Source organism: Lissotriton helveticus, chromosome 11, assembly GCF_964261635.1.
Source record: "Lissotriton helveticus chromosome 11, aLisHel1.1, whole genome shotgun sequence".
Classification (NCBI taxonomy): domain Eukaryota; kingdom Metazoa; phylum Chordata; class Amphibia; order Caudata; family Salamandridae; genus Lissotriton; species Lissotriton helveticus.
Window position 1 is genome coordinate 605,986,411 of NC_136072.1, and position 16,932 is coordinate 606,003,342.

A 16,932-nucleotide genomic window follows, 5' to 3' on the forward strand; every position below is an offset into this window, starting at 1 on the left:
AACTAACTACCCCATGTGCTGTGTTCACCCTCCTAGGGCTGTACACGTTTCACCACTTGTGTGTCTTTTACTGTTGAAGCTAGGTTAGTGGACTTTCATATTAGTCCCATTCCAGACAATGCATATGCTATTCTTTACCATATAAAAGTAGCACAACGATTGCTGGCTGTCTCTGCTCAGGCAACCCAGTGCTCCATTAGACACCTGGGATATGCAGTCACTATCCCTAGTTCCTCAGTAAAAGTGGTTGCCTCTCCCAGCAGAGGCTTTAACGTGTGCATGTCTTGCTGGTGGTAAAACGCTACTCTGCCAGGTATGCTCACTAGGTGCCAGAGATGCATACCTGTCACTCATGCAGACCAGGCCTGTCTCCTGCCATATGTATGCCAAATTTCATTTAATCTGATGTGTCCGCCACTCCGTGGCAAACTTTAAAGTGAAAGGGCCAATGTGCAATATGTAGGAAGCTGGCTCTTTATATAGTATACCAAAAAGGGTTATGCTGTTTAAAGAGTCTGGGTATCTCTTATGAGTGTACAGGGGCTTGTTCTAGTAATCCTAAAGTGCTCTACTTAGGCTTATCAGAGAGGAGTGTTAGACATTTGTTGTACACACAGTCAATAAATGATTGGCACACTCAAAAAGGAGATCCGCACTGATATAGAAAAATAACAGGTATTTTTATATATATTTTAAAATCAAGAACTTCTTAAGCACTTTTGTGTAACAGACTTTTTACAGTTTTAGCAATGTTAGCCAACAGTTCTTTTTGTGCGTGTAATGCTTTCCTATGGGCGGAAGAACATTTTCTGAATACATATACTTGCAGTACTTTTCTGCGGAACCCCTTTCGGTTATGAGGTGGTAGTTGGGCAAGGACCAAAGTCCCGCCCGAAGTTGTTGTATCTGCCCTGATGAATCCGGGTGCAGAGGTGCTGGACAGGTTGGTTGCCTTGCAGGACAAAGACCTGACCTCCTTGAGTGCACTTACCTTATCCTTAGTAGCTACTGCTCGGTGGACCTGGTGGACAGCAGCTTCTTTAACCGTACATCGCGGTTAGTGCATGTAGGCTGCAGGAGAGTAGCTTGTTTACTCCAAGGGAGATGCAGGCTGCTGGGGGAAATGCTGGCAACCCTCTGGGGCTTGTGGAGGATTCCCTACTGCGGGGCGAGTCGTGTCTTTGCAATTGTCGAGTCTCGGTGCGGCAGGCAGTGTTTGGCCTCAAAAGCCCACAGCAGTCTTCAGTTCTTGTGGGGTCGACTCTTAAGTGTCGTCTTCTTCTTTTCAGTCACTGTGAATCTGAAGTGTTGGATTCAGGGAGCCCCCTAAATACTAAATTTAGGTGTGTTCGAGGAGTGGAGAGTAGTAGCCAATGAACTACCTACCTTGGGGGTCACTACGCCCCCAATTTTAACCACTTCTTGTGGGAAGTGGGCATAACCCTGTCCCTGTTTCCTAAATTCTGCCATCATCAAGATGGTTGAATTTTCCTTGAGTGGGGCACATCAGGCAGCTCACCTTAAATGCGTGACTGGCCTGGGCGTGCTCCACGCCTACATCTCATGCTAATTTCCCGCTTGTCCTGGTGCAAATGGGCCTATGGGTAGAGGGTGGCATCTCTCTGGTCGGGGGGATGTATGAGTCACATATCTAGAGCAGCATGGTTTTGAAGCCTCCAGCCTTGATATGTTGATTGCTAGCTGTCCTGTTTGGAGAAGGTGTAAACACTTCCTGCCAGAGCAGGCATTGTTCTAGGGGGCCAGAAACGCGTCTGTGGCTGCAGACTTGACCAGTCAGTCAGCACACTAGTGGTTTCAGGGGGTACCTCTAAGGTACCATCTGGGTGCGTGTATTAAGAAATCCATCATTGGACTCAGTGTGGGTTTATTAATGCCAGATGTTTGATACCAAACATCTTTGGTTTCAGTGAAAGCATCATGTAGCTGGGGAACCTGTAATCACCAGTGCCCAGTAAGTATAGTCAAGATGGCTTCCCTATTCAATGGTAATGTCCAAAAACTGACTAGGACATCACTGGGGCATATCTGCTCATGTAGATATATCCTCACATGTCATATAATGCACCCTGCCTTAGGGCTGGAATGCCTGCTGTAGGAGTGCCTTAAATACATTGCATGCAGTGTCTGCAGGCATGGCGCACAGGAGGTGTGCCATGTTGTGTCTTCACTTTTGACTGCACCATGCCACACAGCCTGCAAAGCAGTCTGCATGAGTATGGTCAGGAGTCCCTTAAGGTGGCTCAATACATGCTGCAGCCCTGAGGGACACACTTTAGTGCCCATGCCCTAAGTACCGGGGGTACCATTTACTAGGGACTTGGAGGTGCTAAAGGTATTGTCAATTTGGGGAGCAGGTGCACAGTTTTAGGGAAAGATCTAACACTGGAGACCTGGATAGCAGGAGCCCAGTGCACTTCTGTCAAAATTACATCAATTACCAGGCAAAAAGTGGGGGTGACAATGTCAAAAAGGGGCACTTTTCTGCTCAATATATATTAAATCTAAAGATAATTGACATTTTATAAATGTCTGGGCTCTGTGTGGCAGCTCATAGGTGGAGGGCACTATACGAACGCTCACATGAATGAGCTGCCACTGCCAGACAGCTTATATAGCCTTATAGCCCCCCATTGCGGGCTATACTAGCCATTAAAGGCCCGCTGCAGCAAAGGGAGCAGGCCTTTAAAGGCTGGTGTAGCTAAGCTAGGGCTTGCTATAAGGCTATTAGAACATTCCACCAGTAGTGGGCAGAATGTTTTAACAAATAAGACAAAGGTATGCTTTTGTTCACCACAACAGCTGTCAACGACCAACATTAGAATGTTAGAGCTCTGGGCTTTTACCAGCCATTAGAAGCTCTGAGCACTCCATTGTCTTCAATGGAGCTTCCGACATTCCAATGTTATAATATGTTAACATCATATAAAGCCTATAGGTAAGTGTTTCCTGTCACTTAGCACTGCATTAGCAGCCCACGAGTGAAGTATCAAATGTAACACTAAAGCTGTGCTGTTGGAATACTAAATGGGGAGTGACTATGAAAACTCCTGCGCTTTCAGGGATAATGTTTTACATTTGTTTAAGGCCATATGCAGGGATATGCAGCTGACAAGTTGGTGGCAATCATTGTTGCCAGTCTCTGTTGTCCCCTCTTCTGCCTGTTATTTGTGTGTGATGCTCGGCATAGTCGTAGCAACTATCGCTCCCATTGGGCTGGAGAATGTAGATTGAGGTTACATGATGGGATGCAGTGGTTTATACTACTCTATTACTGTTTGTATTCGTTAACATTTTACTGCTGCTCTAAAGAAATGTTTTAGCCAAATTATAAATGTCTTCCAAGTTTAATAGCTAAAGAATTTTCTTCTAGGACATACCTGATGACTTGGATGGTGCTCCTATTGAGGAAGAGCTAGATGGCGCCCCTCTAGAAGATGTGGATGGTGTCCCTATTGATATACCAATTGACGATATTGATGGTATTCCTATCAAGGCCCTCGATGATGACTTGGATGGCATTCCATGTAAGAACATTTGGTTCATTTCTACTTAAAGGGGCAGATGGTTTAGCTTTTTGTTTCCAGTTAACCTTTATGAATGTATAAATGCAGCATTAGTTTTGCTCACACAATTTACTCCCCTCTTAAGATATCATTCCTTATTTTGGAGGCGCTACTATAGCGTTCTAGCCCGCTGTAGCGTGCTATACCAGCCATTAAAGGCCCGTTCTGGCTCTAAAAGGCCGAGCCTTAAATGGCTGGTATAGCTCTTCTACAGCGGAGCTATAAGGCTATTCGAACATTCCGCCACTAGAGGGCAGAATGATCTAACAATAAAAAAAGCAAAGGCCTCATTGAGCCCGAGGGGACTTAAATCCCCTTGGGCTCCATGATGCCTTTGTTCACAGCAATAGCAAATAAGCGCTCTTAGTGATCAGCAAGGCTACTGCCTGGAATTCCACACCGCACTTCCAACCATACCATCTTGTTGCGACCATCCAAGACCACTAAAGAAGGAAGTGCAGGTGATCTTAGTCAAAGAGATTATTGAGTCAGTGCGAGCAACATGACTAAGGACTCTTCACCCTGTAAATGTCCAAAAAGGAGGTAGTCCACAGTCAATCCTAGAGCTTGGGTCATTAAACCACTACATCCTGTCAGAACACTTCAACATGACTAGCCTGCAGGAAGTCATCCTGCTGTTCTGAAACGAGAACTACTTCGCAGCCCTCAATGTCGAGGCCACTGTTAGAAGATGGTTCTGACCATCTGAGCCACCCAGATTTTTCGCTTTTTGAACACCTAATTGTTGAGCTTTTACTGTGGAACAGCCTCATAAGTTGGGCCTCACCCACAGTGAACTCATGATGAAAGAGACTGCATGTCGATTTTACTGGTGTCCCCCTGGTGAGAGTAGGCCGCTGCGCTGCAGCCGGAGTAAGGGGTACCGGGCTGTTTACATGCAGACACTGGTGTACATGCGTGTGCACGCGTTTTGGGGCTGCGCAGGGGAAATTCATGGAGTGTGCAGCCCAGGAGCAAGTACAGATAGAATGGTGTGGCAGGAATTATGCAGATTTTGGTGTTGACATGGAATAGGCTTTATACTATGGAAAGACACATGTAAGGGAAAGTCAGTGTGCTTTTATGTTTTCACTCAATTATTCTCCTATGAAGATGGGGACCACATGGGGTAGTTTCACTTGCTTAGGGCCTACAAATTCCAGACATGCACCAAAGTACGCTGTAAAAAGTATGAAAAGAAGTATTCTGCTGATTCCAAAGCCATATCTGTACTGCTTATGGGTCACCCAGAAATGTCATATTTCTATGACTCCGCTCATAACCAGAGCCTGGCTGGGTATGACCCTGCCAGGCTGGATTAATGACCTTCCTCCCCAAGCTGTAGCATCTGAGGCATAGCCCTTCAGTGCAAGTATTCCAAGGGTGAAGTTCTCCTCTCCAAGAGGGAGGGATGTTGGGTGGAGCTGCAGGTTATCCATCCGCAGCGGTCACCTGGTGCCAGGCACCAAGCTGCTCTGGAGAGAGGCAGCAAGGGGGGGAAGGGGCCTTTTCAGAGACCATGTGGCATGAGACCCCTGGACGACGCCATTTTGAACTATCCCAGAGGCCTGTGCAGGAAGGAGGGAGCAGGGGCAGAGAGGTGATGTCGCTGCCGGATAGGGCAGAGGAGCCTTCCTGCCAGCCCCCTCCAAGTTATTTTAAAAGGTCTTGGACAGGAAGAAGAGCTCTCTCTGGGTTGTGGTCTGCATGAGGAAGACTGGTGCTGGAGCCTGGCGCTTTGGGCAGTTGGAAGGAGGAAACCCCTGACTGTCTCAGGACCCTGGATTGCGCCTGTGGGGGCGTCCAGGACCAGTGAGCAGATGCCTGGGCCTCTGCGCAAGGAGAAGAGAGGCCCAGGAGGAGAGCCAGGTGAAAGGCTGGCACAGGGAGCCAGTGAAGGCCACTCCCTGCTGAGTTCACCCTCTTGGAGGCCCAGGAGGGAGGGGAAAAGTGCTCCAGATGGCTAGAGCTGGCCAGCATGAGCACGAGGAGACCAAAATGGTGAAATTTGTCCACCTGGGGGCTGAGCTACGCCTCCTAGAAGGTAGGCGACCTTTGACCTCCAAAGGGACAGACGACAAAAAACGTGGGGCTCCGCTGCCGGTTTTTGATGTGCCCCCGGGGTGGGTCAGGCCCCGGTGGCTGCCCCCCAGAAGAAGCGGAGCCCACCCTGGTCCCCGAAGGCACCGGGGGAGGGGGAGTGCAGTTGCACCCCCCTCGTAGTGGTCTCTGGGGCCCGGGACCCCCAACTCCCGGCCCGCTGAAAACGAAGCCGGGGAGCGCGACGTTGCGCTCCCTGTGGAGGATTTCAGGGTGGGGGGAGGGGGCCCGGGATCCCCAACTCCGGGCCCTGGTGTCTCCGAGGAGGTGGAGGGGGCCGTGCCGTCACACTACCCACCTGGCGGAAGAAGCCAGCGCTCCCTGTGAAGATGGCTCAGGGGGGTCTGGGATCCTCTACTCCGGGCCCCATGTGGTGGAGGAGGAGGGGAGAGTGCTGCCGCACTCGCCTGCTACGTGCGGGAAGGCAGGGGGAGTGCCATCGCACTCCCCCGGGCCGGAAACAGCCTCCGTGCCTGCCCGCAGGAGCGGGCAGACTAGAATTACAGGGCGGGTCCCGCAGCAGCACGCGAGGTTGCTGGCCAGTCGGGGAGCCCGTGAGGGCAGCCGGGGGTGGGCTCCCTGAGCTGCCCTCCTATGTACCTGACAATCAGGGTGCCCGGGTAGGACCGGGCCCCTGAGAAGAGGCAGGAGCAGCCGTGGGTGGGCTCCCCGAGCTGCAATCAACTTACCTGGGCACAGAAGGGGTCCGGTGGGATTGGGCCCCCAATGAGGGGCTAATGGGGCGCAGGGCCGCTATTGCGGGCAGTGCGGCTCTCCCCAGATCAGCAGTGGAGCCGCTCATCTAAAATGCAAGATTGTGGAAGAGTGCCCCATAATGCTTTGCAGAGCCTGGATAGGCCTGCTTGGAAACATGCCTGGGTTTCATGTGTGGTGGCCCCAGGAGGACGGGGTCACCGCCAAGTGTGGGAAAAGGTGCAGGGGGAGCTGCAGGAGAAACACAGCCTCCCCCCCCCCACCGCCCCCCCCCCCCCCCCTCCGCCGCCCACCACCAGGCACGGGGGACTCAATGGAAATAACCCGTCATGGGTGCAGCCATCCACCAACAGCAACGTGTGGCTGGAACTTTTGTTCTTCAGCTGGGGGGTGAATTTGGGGACTGCACTGGGGATGTCTGGAGAAGGGAATACCCTGGAGGTGAAGAGGTGTAATTGCACAAGAGGTGCATTCATTTAATGTTATTTCTTTTGAGGGACTGAAAGTCACATGCGTAATGTGAAGTCATAAGCAAAGAGAGGTTATGTAGCTGGACATTCCTACTAGGGTGTCTAGCTGTAAATGCTTAATCCTGTGATTATAACTGTGATGCCTTTTAGGGGCTTTAATTGCAATGCATTATAACTGTTATCAGGTATGATAAGTACTGTCATTTTAAGTGATGCCTAAACATTTATTCTTGCTGCTGCGTTAAGTGAAGAACAACCCAAACTGTTGCCCCTAAGATATAGCGGTGTTTACTGTGTGGTCAGTAGGAGCTGCCCATTTTAAATGCTTGTTGGGATAATGGGGTAGGTCGCCACTGGTATGGTGCCAGTGGCCCGGCCCTCGCTCCTGGTTATGGTCAACCCACTTGGTGGCAAGATGATGTGCATACATGGGAGTGGTGGTACTAGATCTCCCCCCCCCCCCTTTTGCATGAGGTGTGGGAATGTTATGCAATGTCACAAAGTAATTCCAACAGCTTATGTATATTTGTAAATTGCTGCATAGTATTGAGTAGTGTGTGTGTGTGTGTGTGTGTGTGTGTGTTTAATAAATGTACTCTTCCTTTTGGGGTTGGATGGCACGGTCCTTGAATGGTTTAGATCCTTCCTCCAGAACCGCTCACAGAGAGTCCTAATCACCGGTAATCTATCCGCCCCTCTCCGGTTACGGTTAGAGTACCCCAAGGACCAACCCTCTCCCCTACCCTCTTCAACCTTTACCTTGAACCTCTCACCGAGGTGCTATGTGCCGCCAATATCTCGTACCTTATGTACGCTGACGATCCTCAGATCTACATAAAAATCTCTTCCCTTGAGGACATTCTCTCTCTGAACGAGGCCCTGAAGCTGACAGTCCACTGGCTCCCCGCAACCAGCTAAAACTCAATGCAAGTAAAACTGAATTTCTCCTGATCTCCCCACCCAAACCCAATCCAGACATCCAGGAATGGATCAAGACCATCACAGCGCTAAACTGCCCTCCTACCATTGTTGACTCGGCAAAATCTCTTGGAATAACCCTTGACGGCAGCCTGAACATGCGCGGCCATATAAACTCGAGTTACCTTAGAAACCTAAAACCCTTCCTCGATGTGGCCAACCTTAAAATGGCAACTCAGGCACTAGTCATTTCCAGACTAGAATATGGATGCTCTACTCTTGCAGGGCCACCCAAGAACTCCCTGGCCCCTTTGAAAGCCTGCCTCAACACTGCCACCAGACTCCTAACTGGCTCAAGGAAATTCAACCACATCTCCCCCACCTCAAAGCTCTGCACTGGCTTCCCCTAGAGGCCAGAATCCAATTTAAACTGACCTGCATTATTCACAAAGCCCTTTTCTACAATTCCCCTCCATTCTTGCACTAAAACTCGTGTTATCCGGAGGAGCCAGAAACTCTTGATCTGCCAAAGACCTGCTGCTGCAACCAGCACGTTTCCGGAAGAACAAAACCTACAATCGGGCCTTTTCTGGGGCTGCGCCAAGAATCTGGAACTCTCTCCCACCCGCCATTAGAAGACTTCCATCATTGGCACACTTTAAGAAGGAAACCAAAACCTTAATGGGAAAATAACTCGCCTAACGAATACTTTACAATCACCGCATTGACTTACCCAACTCTCCACTATGGCTTATATGGATGATACCTTTTCTGCACTCCTGGGCATCCCACCAAGAGCTGAGACTGCATTCCTTCTTGCATAATGTATCTACTTGTTTTAATTTTTATATCACATGTAGCCTGGACTTTAAACGTGCAGCTTGCTTTTCTTGTATAATGTATCCCCTACCTTTCCCAATTTATCCCCACCGTCCCTACGCTTGTATACTACCCCTTAATCCTGTAAAGCGATCTGATACCCTCGCGGGTCTGGTTCGCGCTCTATAAAACTATAAAACTATAAAATAAATAATAAATAAATAAAATAAGTAAAACAAAGTGCAGACTGGGCAATCAATTATTGAGTGTTAATTCTATGTACTGGTAAATGGCGATTACTGGTTTACACCACCTCCCTTGAGTAAGCTTTAGACTGCTCTGCAACGCTACCCTCTTAGAGTCTAGCGCTACAATGGGGTGTTTGGTTCCCAGTGAAGGATAAATGTAATCTTGGTATTTGTGCAGGCCCTAAAGATACTGCCTAGTCTTCCAACAGCCCCTTCTTTCATAATCCACATACATCCAGCTCACCTCTGCAGTGTGTGGGAAAGTGACCCTACAAGTTCACTACAGTCGTGAGGGTGTTTATAAAATGTCTAACAGCAGTGCCTGTGCACCTGTGCAGGAATGCTGCTTAGGTCTTTACTTACCTAAACAACTGCAATAGTCTTTCCCCGAGCCCCCCCCCCCAACACACACACACACACACACACACACACACTCTTTTTGCCCCATTGTTAGCTACTGAATGCTGTTTTTTTACTCTGCCATGCACTGTAGACTGCTAGCCAGACCTCCGTGCCAGTACTCCTTCCTTAAAACAAAGTGATTTCCGAATGTTCTACAATTAGCCAAGGACTTTAACACTCCTGTAAGCCCATAGTAGATGGTACCCCAGGTTCCTAGGGCATGGCTACTAAAAAGGGCCCCAAATGGCTGCAGCCTATCTTCTGCTGTCCTAAGGGACCCACACACAAATTCCACACAGGCCGTTATTGCAGGCTGCGTGAAATGGCCAAATCATGTTTGAAAACATGACATGGCACACTCATGTTTGCTATGCCACCGACACTGCTTGGGTTATATGTAATTCTCCCCTACAGCAGGCATTGGAGCCCTAAGGCAGGTTGCATTATAACACATGTGAGGACACATCTGCATGAGCAGATATGCCTTTGTAATGCTAGTTCCGTTGCTGAACATTACCAGTGAGCAGGGAAGCCCTTTTAAGGTATGTACAGGGCACTGGTAAAAACGAGTTTCCCAGCTAGATAATGGCTTCACTGAAACCTATGTTTTTGGTATCAAACACCTCGTATTAATAAACCTACACTCATTCGAATGATGGATGTATTAATGCATGCACCCAGAGGGTACCTTAGAGGTACCCCCGCAACCCTACTAGCCTGTGTGCTGGCTGACTGGTCCTGTCCAGCATGCCACCACAGACTAGTTTCTGACCCCCTAGGAGTTGAGAGCCCTGCTCTCATTGGTCAGAAACAGTGCTTGCTCTGCCAGGATGTGTTTACACCTCCTCCAACAGTTTGACTAGTAAATTAGCCCGCCAAGCCAGGGAGCTGCAAAGAGCCCATCGCCTTTGGTATGAGAGCCTTGCTAATCCCAGACACGTGAGATGCCACCCCATGCCCTGAGGCCTATTTAGTCTCAGAACAGGCAGAAAAGTTAGCTTTGCAGGAGGCTTGCTGCACTACCAGGCTGGACCCACCTGTAGAGTGGGCAGCCTGAAGTGAACGTTAAGATAGGATTTCCACCATCTTATGTGTGGGAGAATTAGGAATTCTGAGACAGGGTGATGACACCTCCCCAAAGGAAGTGGTGATCTGGGGGTGTTGTGACTGCAAGGGAAAACAGCCCCTTTACACCAGGAAATCAGATTCAAATACTGGGAACTGAGGAAGGACCTATGAAAGCATGAACTAAAGTCTTACACCAAAGATTGGCACAACACCCTGCCAGGTTGCTTTCACTTCGACCATCGCTGGACTGACCTTGCCAAACACTAGACACCCTCCCCAAAACGTTTGGGGGATTCCCCAGTCCCTCAGCAACTGTGAAGGACCACCTTTGGAGTATAGGCTCTGCTCACCTGCATCTGTAGGCACCGCAGAGCATCTGCTGGTCCACAGTGTTGTCAGTCGTCTGGCTCACCGAAGGAGGAGTGCAACAGGAGAAAGGTCTTCGTGCTCCAGGAGGTAAGATCCGTCTGCTTATCATGTTTGAAGACATTAGAATTTCCAGGAGCTGCTCTGCACAAATACCCTGGGTCACAGCGCAGTTGCAGCAACTAAGGATAGTTTGTGGTCCAGTCCTGACTCAACAGCACAAAGCAAGACCTACCATCTAGGGACATCAGGATTCACCAGTCCAACACCAAGAGTGGCCCAGCCTCACTTTTTCCCCTCTTCACCAGGTCCACATGACCCAGAGTGAGCCTCTGACCAACCACGACCCGACGCTTCAAAGCACCCCCTACACTCGCGCCCCACAGCCCGAGTCCGAGGGAGACAATGGTGCCAACATGGTCCTGAGACCCTCTGGAACTTAGCTCAGACTAGGAGTTGGCCAGACTGGTCCTTAGTCATTGCCTGCAGCCTCTTTCTGCAGAAAACTGGAAATGCAAGAGTTTCCAGTGATGAGACCCAGCTGGAAAAAGCCCCAGTGCTCATAAGCCTTCCAGCCCGAGTTTAGAGTGAATCGATGGTGTACCTGAATGCCCAAGACCCTCAAGACTTGAGCCTTCTTGTGGGTTTTAACGGACTGGCCCCCTGTCCGTGCTTGCAGCCTCTTTTCAAGAGGACTGTTTCTCTTTGGCTTAAACGGGACACCCAACGCCAAAAAGCACCTCTGCACTCTGATGTCTCAGAACCGACTGAGGTGACCTGTTGGTACTGCCTTAGACCTTGCTCCATACTTACCTTAAGTCCTGAAGAACAGTCCTGTAAGTCGTTGCTAAGTGACCGAATGCAGTATATATTTTTCCCTCATAGCATAAGTGCATTTTCAAACTCTTGAAAAATCACTATCTTAAAAAGTATTTACCCAATTACTGTGATCTTCGTGTCTAAATTCATATAAAAATCGGTGTTATTTTTATAAAATGGTGTCCGAATTCTTTGAGTGTGTGTCTCACTTACTGACTCTCGGTGTTTAATAAATGCTTAACACTATCCTCGGATAAGTCTAAACTGCTCACCGACACAACAAAAGAGAGCATTTGGGATTATTATTATTATAACCCCTGTAAACCAGTAAGGGTCGCCTGGACTCTGCACATTGTACCTTATTTTGTTGCACTATATAGAGCCAGCTTCCCACAGCCTCTTTCACCACCATAGACAAAAATTGCCATATGCAGCCCCAGCAGGTTCAGCAAGGTTTAGGCCTTTTTTTCAGTGCTGTCACAGAATAGGCCTACCCTAACCAAAAGAGGGTGATCGCATTCAATAAACTGTTGATTTTTCAGACATGGTGTCCTCACGGTGAGAACTGTAAACAGACTATTGTAATGGCTTTGTGCAGTACATTAATACTACACTCAAGGCTACAAATGTGCCCTTTGGCAGGCATGTCTAGCGAGGCAATGTTCAGACGCAGAGGGACACTGGGAAGATCTTATCTTGGTACGGCCCACTACGCAGCACACCATCCTATACTGCAACATCAAGAACTTGTTTGTGGTAGGCTTTTTCTAGACCCACTTCCACACGTAATCATTCCCATAGACTTCTCACTCTTGAGGTAGAGAACACACCTCAACAACAGGCTTTACAGGGTACCTGCACACCACAGCAGTTATCATATCAACTACATGGCTCTCATGGCAGTTAGTCTATCTCTTGGAGCTTTTTACTGATTCATTTGAGGTAAAACACCCCTCATAACGATGAACAATATCACAGCTATGTATTACATCCAGAACCCAGCTAGGTCTGAACTGGCTCAGAATATCTGACATTGGAACATTTGACATCACCTTAAGCTCTTAGCGGAGCTTCTGCTGGGGTGGATAACATCTTTGTGGACCTGCTAACCAGAATGCATGAACAGATCCACTAGTGGTAGATGAATCCCCAAGTGCTGCAAACCTATTTTAGCCAGTTGGTCAATTAACCATCCCCCCTCCCCCCGCCACCCTCCATTTGATCTGCTCTCTCCAATTCCAAGGCTTCACCTCGAGGTACCCACACTTTCAGTCATTTTGCAGTGCATTAGATGCACTGGTCAGGCATATTTGTTTACAGTATTCCTTAACTGTATCTGACCGCATACCTGGTGAGGAACATGATGCAAGTGTCAGTGACATTCACCCTAGTACCACCAATACATGCCAGACAGCCTTGGTACTTAATTCTCTGGAACGGTCTGTACATCCAAACAAAAAACTACCACTGAGGTCGGATCTTCAGACTTAACATCAGAGCCAGCTCAGGCACCCGGACCTCGGGCAACTAGAAGTAGTATCTGCCATCTCAGGTCTTAAAGTTTTGTTAACGGTTTTGTCCGGAGGAGTGTATGTAAGTTCAAAATATGTTGTCTCATCTGCTAAGCACTATACCATAGCAGACCTTGCAACTAAGCAGTCCTCCTGAACATCTCCGAAGACTCAAGACAGTCAAGGAATCGGAGCTCTCTCATTCTGTAAATGCCAAAATTCTAATCTCTGCTTGCCCTGAAGCAATCCTTTTTGATTTCAGCCGCTAACCCATGGAACTCTCTACCTCTTCTCCTGGGAACAGCATCCAAACTTTCAGAAAAGGACTAAAGATTCTCCTCTTAAGATTCTACTTTAAAAGTCCAAGCACTGCAATTTCCACCCCCAAATACCTCTAGCATGACTGCAGCTTCCCATCTCCACCAATTATAGGAACACCTTATATTCCCTAATTTTTCCTAGGAAATATTCTAAAGGTGATTTGTTTGCAGATCTAGGACTATATACAGGCTCCTCTTATATCTTTGCTTTTCATTGGATTGGGCATGGAGAGTATGGTATCCAGAGCTCCTGGTCTCCAGAACTCCTTTGCTTGAGCTTCTGTCCTCTGATGAAGGTTGCCCCTCAGTGTGGACCTGCTGTTTCAGCAACAAAGGGCTGCCCCACAGGCAGTCCATTACATCGGACAGGTGGGTTTTGCAGATTGTCTGAAGGGGCTACTCCCTCCCCTTCAAGACTACCTCTCCCCCCATGTCTCCATCTCACGACCAGCTGACTGAGTATATTCTGTTCCTTCTCCACGTGAAGTTCATGGCTCTCTTGTCCAAGGGAGCCATAGAGAGGGTTCCGGTGCCAGAAATAGTCTGTCATTGCTAATCCCGCTACTTTCTGGTTCCCTAAAAGTATAAAGGCCTTTGTCCTGTTGTAGATCTGCAAATCCTCAATCTCTTCCTCAAGGAAGAAAAATGAAAAATGCTCAGGTTGGCTCACATCTTGTTTGCCATGGAGCCTGGCGACTAGATGGTAGCGTTGGACTTGCAGGATGCCTATTTTCATATTCCCGTCCTGCCTGCGTACAGGAACTATCTGCAGTTTACGGTAGACCGCGAGCACTTTCAGTTCACTGTGCTCCTTTTTGGCCTTACCAGCGCCCCTTGGGTGTTCACCAAGGTGATGGCTGTGGTTGCAGCTCTTCTGCAGAGATCAGGGGTGCCAGCCTTCTCTTGTCTTGATGACTGGCTGTTGAAGGCGAGCTCGACCCAAGCTGTTGAATCCCATCTCCAGACTACGGCTAACCTCTGCAATTGCTGGAGTTCTCCATTAAAGGGCCAAAGTTAAACCTGACTCCCTCATAGACGTTCCCTTTCATCAGAGCTGTTCTGGACATAGTGCAGTTTCAGGCTTATCCTCCAGAGCAGCAAGTCAAGGATATTAAGGCTATGATACTGAAGTTTCAGCCTCTTATCCTGGATTTCAGTGAGACTGACTCTGAGGCTGCTGGGCATCATGGCCTCCTGCATTCTGCTGGTGCCACATACCAGATGGCATATGCTGGCTCTGCAGTGGGACCTGAAGTTCCAGTGGGTGCAGCATCAGGGAATCTCTATGACATGGTCCAGATCCCAGCGGGAACTGCGAAAAATCAGCAGTGGTGGAGAACAAACCGCTATTGGGGTAGAGGCAGACCCCTCTCCCTTCATCAACCAGATCACACAGTAGTGACTGCTGCGTCACTCCTGGGATTGGGTTGCAATCTGTGAGAGATTGAGATCGGAGGACTCTGGTCTCCGGCGGAATCTGGACTCCACATCAGCCTGCTGGCGCTCCGTACGATCCAACTGGTATTGAAAGCCTTTCTACGCTTCATCAAGGGAAAGCTGTTATAAATGTTCATGTGCGATGCGGTACTGCAACAACAGGGCTGAGTGAGGTTGTGGACCCCTTATCAAGAGGCCCTGTGACTCTGGAAATATGTGGCACAGCAGGGCATATCCCTGGTGGTTCAACACCTAGCGGACTATTTGAATGCCAGAGAATACACTCTCAGCCAATGATGCCTAGCGGAGCAAGAATGGCGTCTCCACCCGTAGGGGGCACATGGTCACTTTCATAAGTGAGGAGAGCCTTGGCTAGATCTATTCGCCCTTGCAGAGAACGTGCATGTCAACAGTTTTGCTCGCTGGAGTTTCCAAGGCGGCTCTTGCTCTGAGACGCTTTTTGTGTCTCGAGTGGAGATCAGGCCTCTTGTAGGCCTTTTCGCCTCTACCATTTCTTCCCAGAGTTCTCAAAAAGATGAACGAACTGGCCCAAGTCATACTTGTGACTCGAGACTGCGCACAGAGAGTCTGCGATACCAAGCTTTTGAGCATGGCCATCGATCTTCCAAACAGGCTGCCCCTGCGGCAAGATCTTCTTTCGCAGCAGCAGGGGACTATTCTCCACCCGAACCTGTCCACTCTCCGTCTTCGTGCCCGGAGATTCAACAGCGACAGTTGACAGCTTTCGACCTTCCTTGCGAAGTCTGTAACTTCATCTTGGCAGCCAGGTGTCCCTCCACCAGGACGGTATACACATGCCATGGGAAAGATTTGTGGCATGGTATGCAGAAAAATCTATTTATCCCCTTTCTGCTCCTTTTTCTGAAGTCTTACTCTTTATTCTTTCTCTTTCCCAGAAGGGCTGTGCGCTGGGCACTCTTAAGGGCCATCTGTCCGCTCTTTCAACCCTTTTGCGGTTGCCTGACCAATCTTCTTTGTTTAAGTCCCCTATTGTTCATAGGTTTCTCAAAGGTCTTACTCCTCTCTTCTCTCCTTTTCCATTCATTATTCCTCAGTGGTACCTTAATTTGTTTTTGACTTTATTGATATGCGCTCCTTTCGAGTCTCTCCACAATTGTCCTCTCCGGCTTCTCTCAATGAATACAGCCTTCCTTGTGGCAATTACATCTGCCCTTCGAGTGAGTGAGCTGCAGGCCTTATTTAAGCCAATATACCTCTCATTCTATCCTGACAAAGTGATGCTTCACATAAGGGCCTCTTTTCTACCAAAAGCGGTCACCCCTTTTCATGTAGTCCAATCTATCGACATGCCTACCTTTTATGCTCCTCCACATACTTCTAAAGAAGGAGTGACTTCACCGTCTGGATCCAAAAAGAGTGTTGTTGTTCTACCTTGACCACACATGAGAGTTCTTGGTGGACAACCAACTCTTAGTGGGGTATTTTGTGCAAAGAAATGTCGGGCGGTGCAGAAGCAGACCACCTCCATATGGGTTGTGCTCTGCATCAGAATCTGCTATGCACTCGCCAAGAAGCAACCTCTAGAAGTGTTGCAGACTAATTCCATCAGAGCTAAAGCTGCGTCCATTGTGTTAGCACACGGAGTTCCGGTCTTAGATATCTGCCAGGCAGCAACGTGGCATTCCCTGCACACTTCCACCAAACACTACTGTCTGGATAGTCGGGTCCGCGGGGATGGGCACTTTGTCCGTTCGGTCCTGCAGGATTTTTTCATTAAAAAAATTAGTTTGCAGATTCTCCACCAGGGATGTTATTGCTCAGGTATCAAATCAAAAGGTAAGTAATCTGCAGGTAGAATTCGCCATCAAATGAACAAGTTACTTTTGGTAACGCTTTACCTGATAGAGACTATACCTAGCCACAGATTCCCTACCGACTCACCCATCTTTCTTGCAAACGGATCTCTAAGGATAGGGATGACCCCTCTCAGGGCCTTAGTTTTAGCACACCAGGGGGACTGGGAAGTGGATTTACTACCAGCAAGAGCACATGTTCTAGCAGGTCTGCCAATTCTAACTGTGCACACACATGGACAGCACATCAATTGAATGCATGAATGAACTCGGTTAATGAACTTGCTGAGGCTGTTTACTGGAGAGAACACACACAATTTT

The 16,932-nt window shown here is 48.7% G+C and overlaps 1 protein-coding gene across 3 annotated transcripts in view; it reads left to right on the plus strand.

Annotated features, from left to right (window-relative positions):
• The window catches only part of U2SURP (U2 snRNP associated SURP domain containing), an 878,864-nt gene that overhangs the window by 446,422 nt on the left and 415,510 nt on the right, over positions 1-16,932 (plus strand). For all 3 annotated transcript variants that reach the window (XM_078666425.1, XM_078666427.1, XM_078666426.1), the window contains one exon: positions 3,392-3,545. In XM_078666425.1, the coding sequence (XP_078522551.1) occupies positions 3,392-3,545 (154 nt within the window). The remainder of the gene's footprint in view (positions 1-3,391; positions 3,546-16,932) is intronic.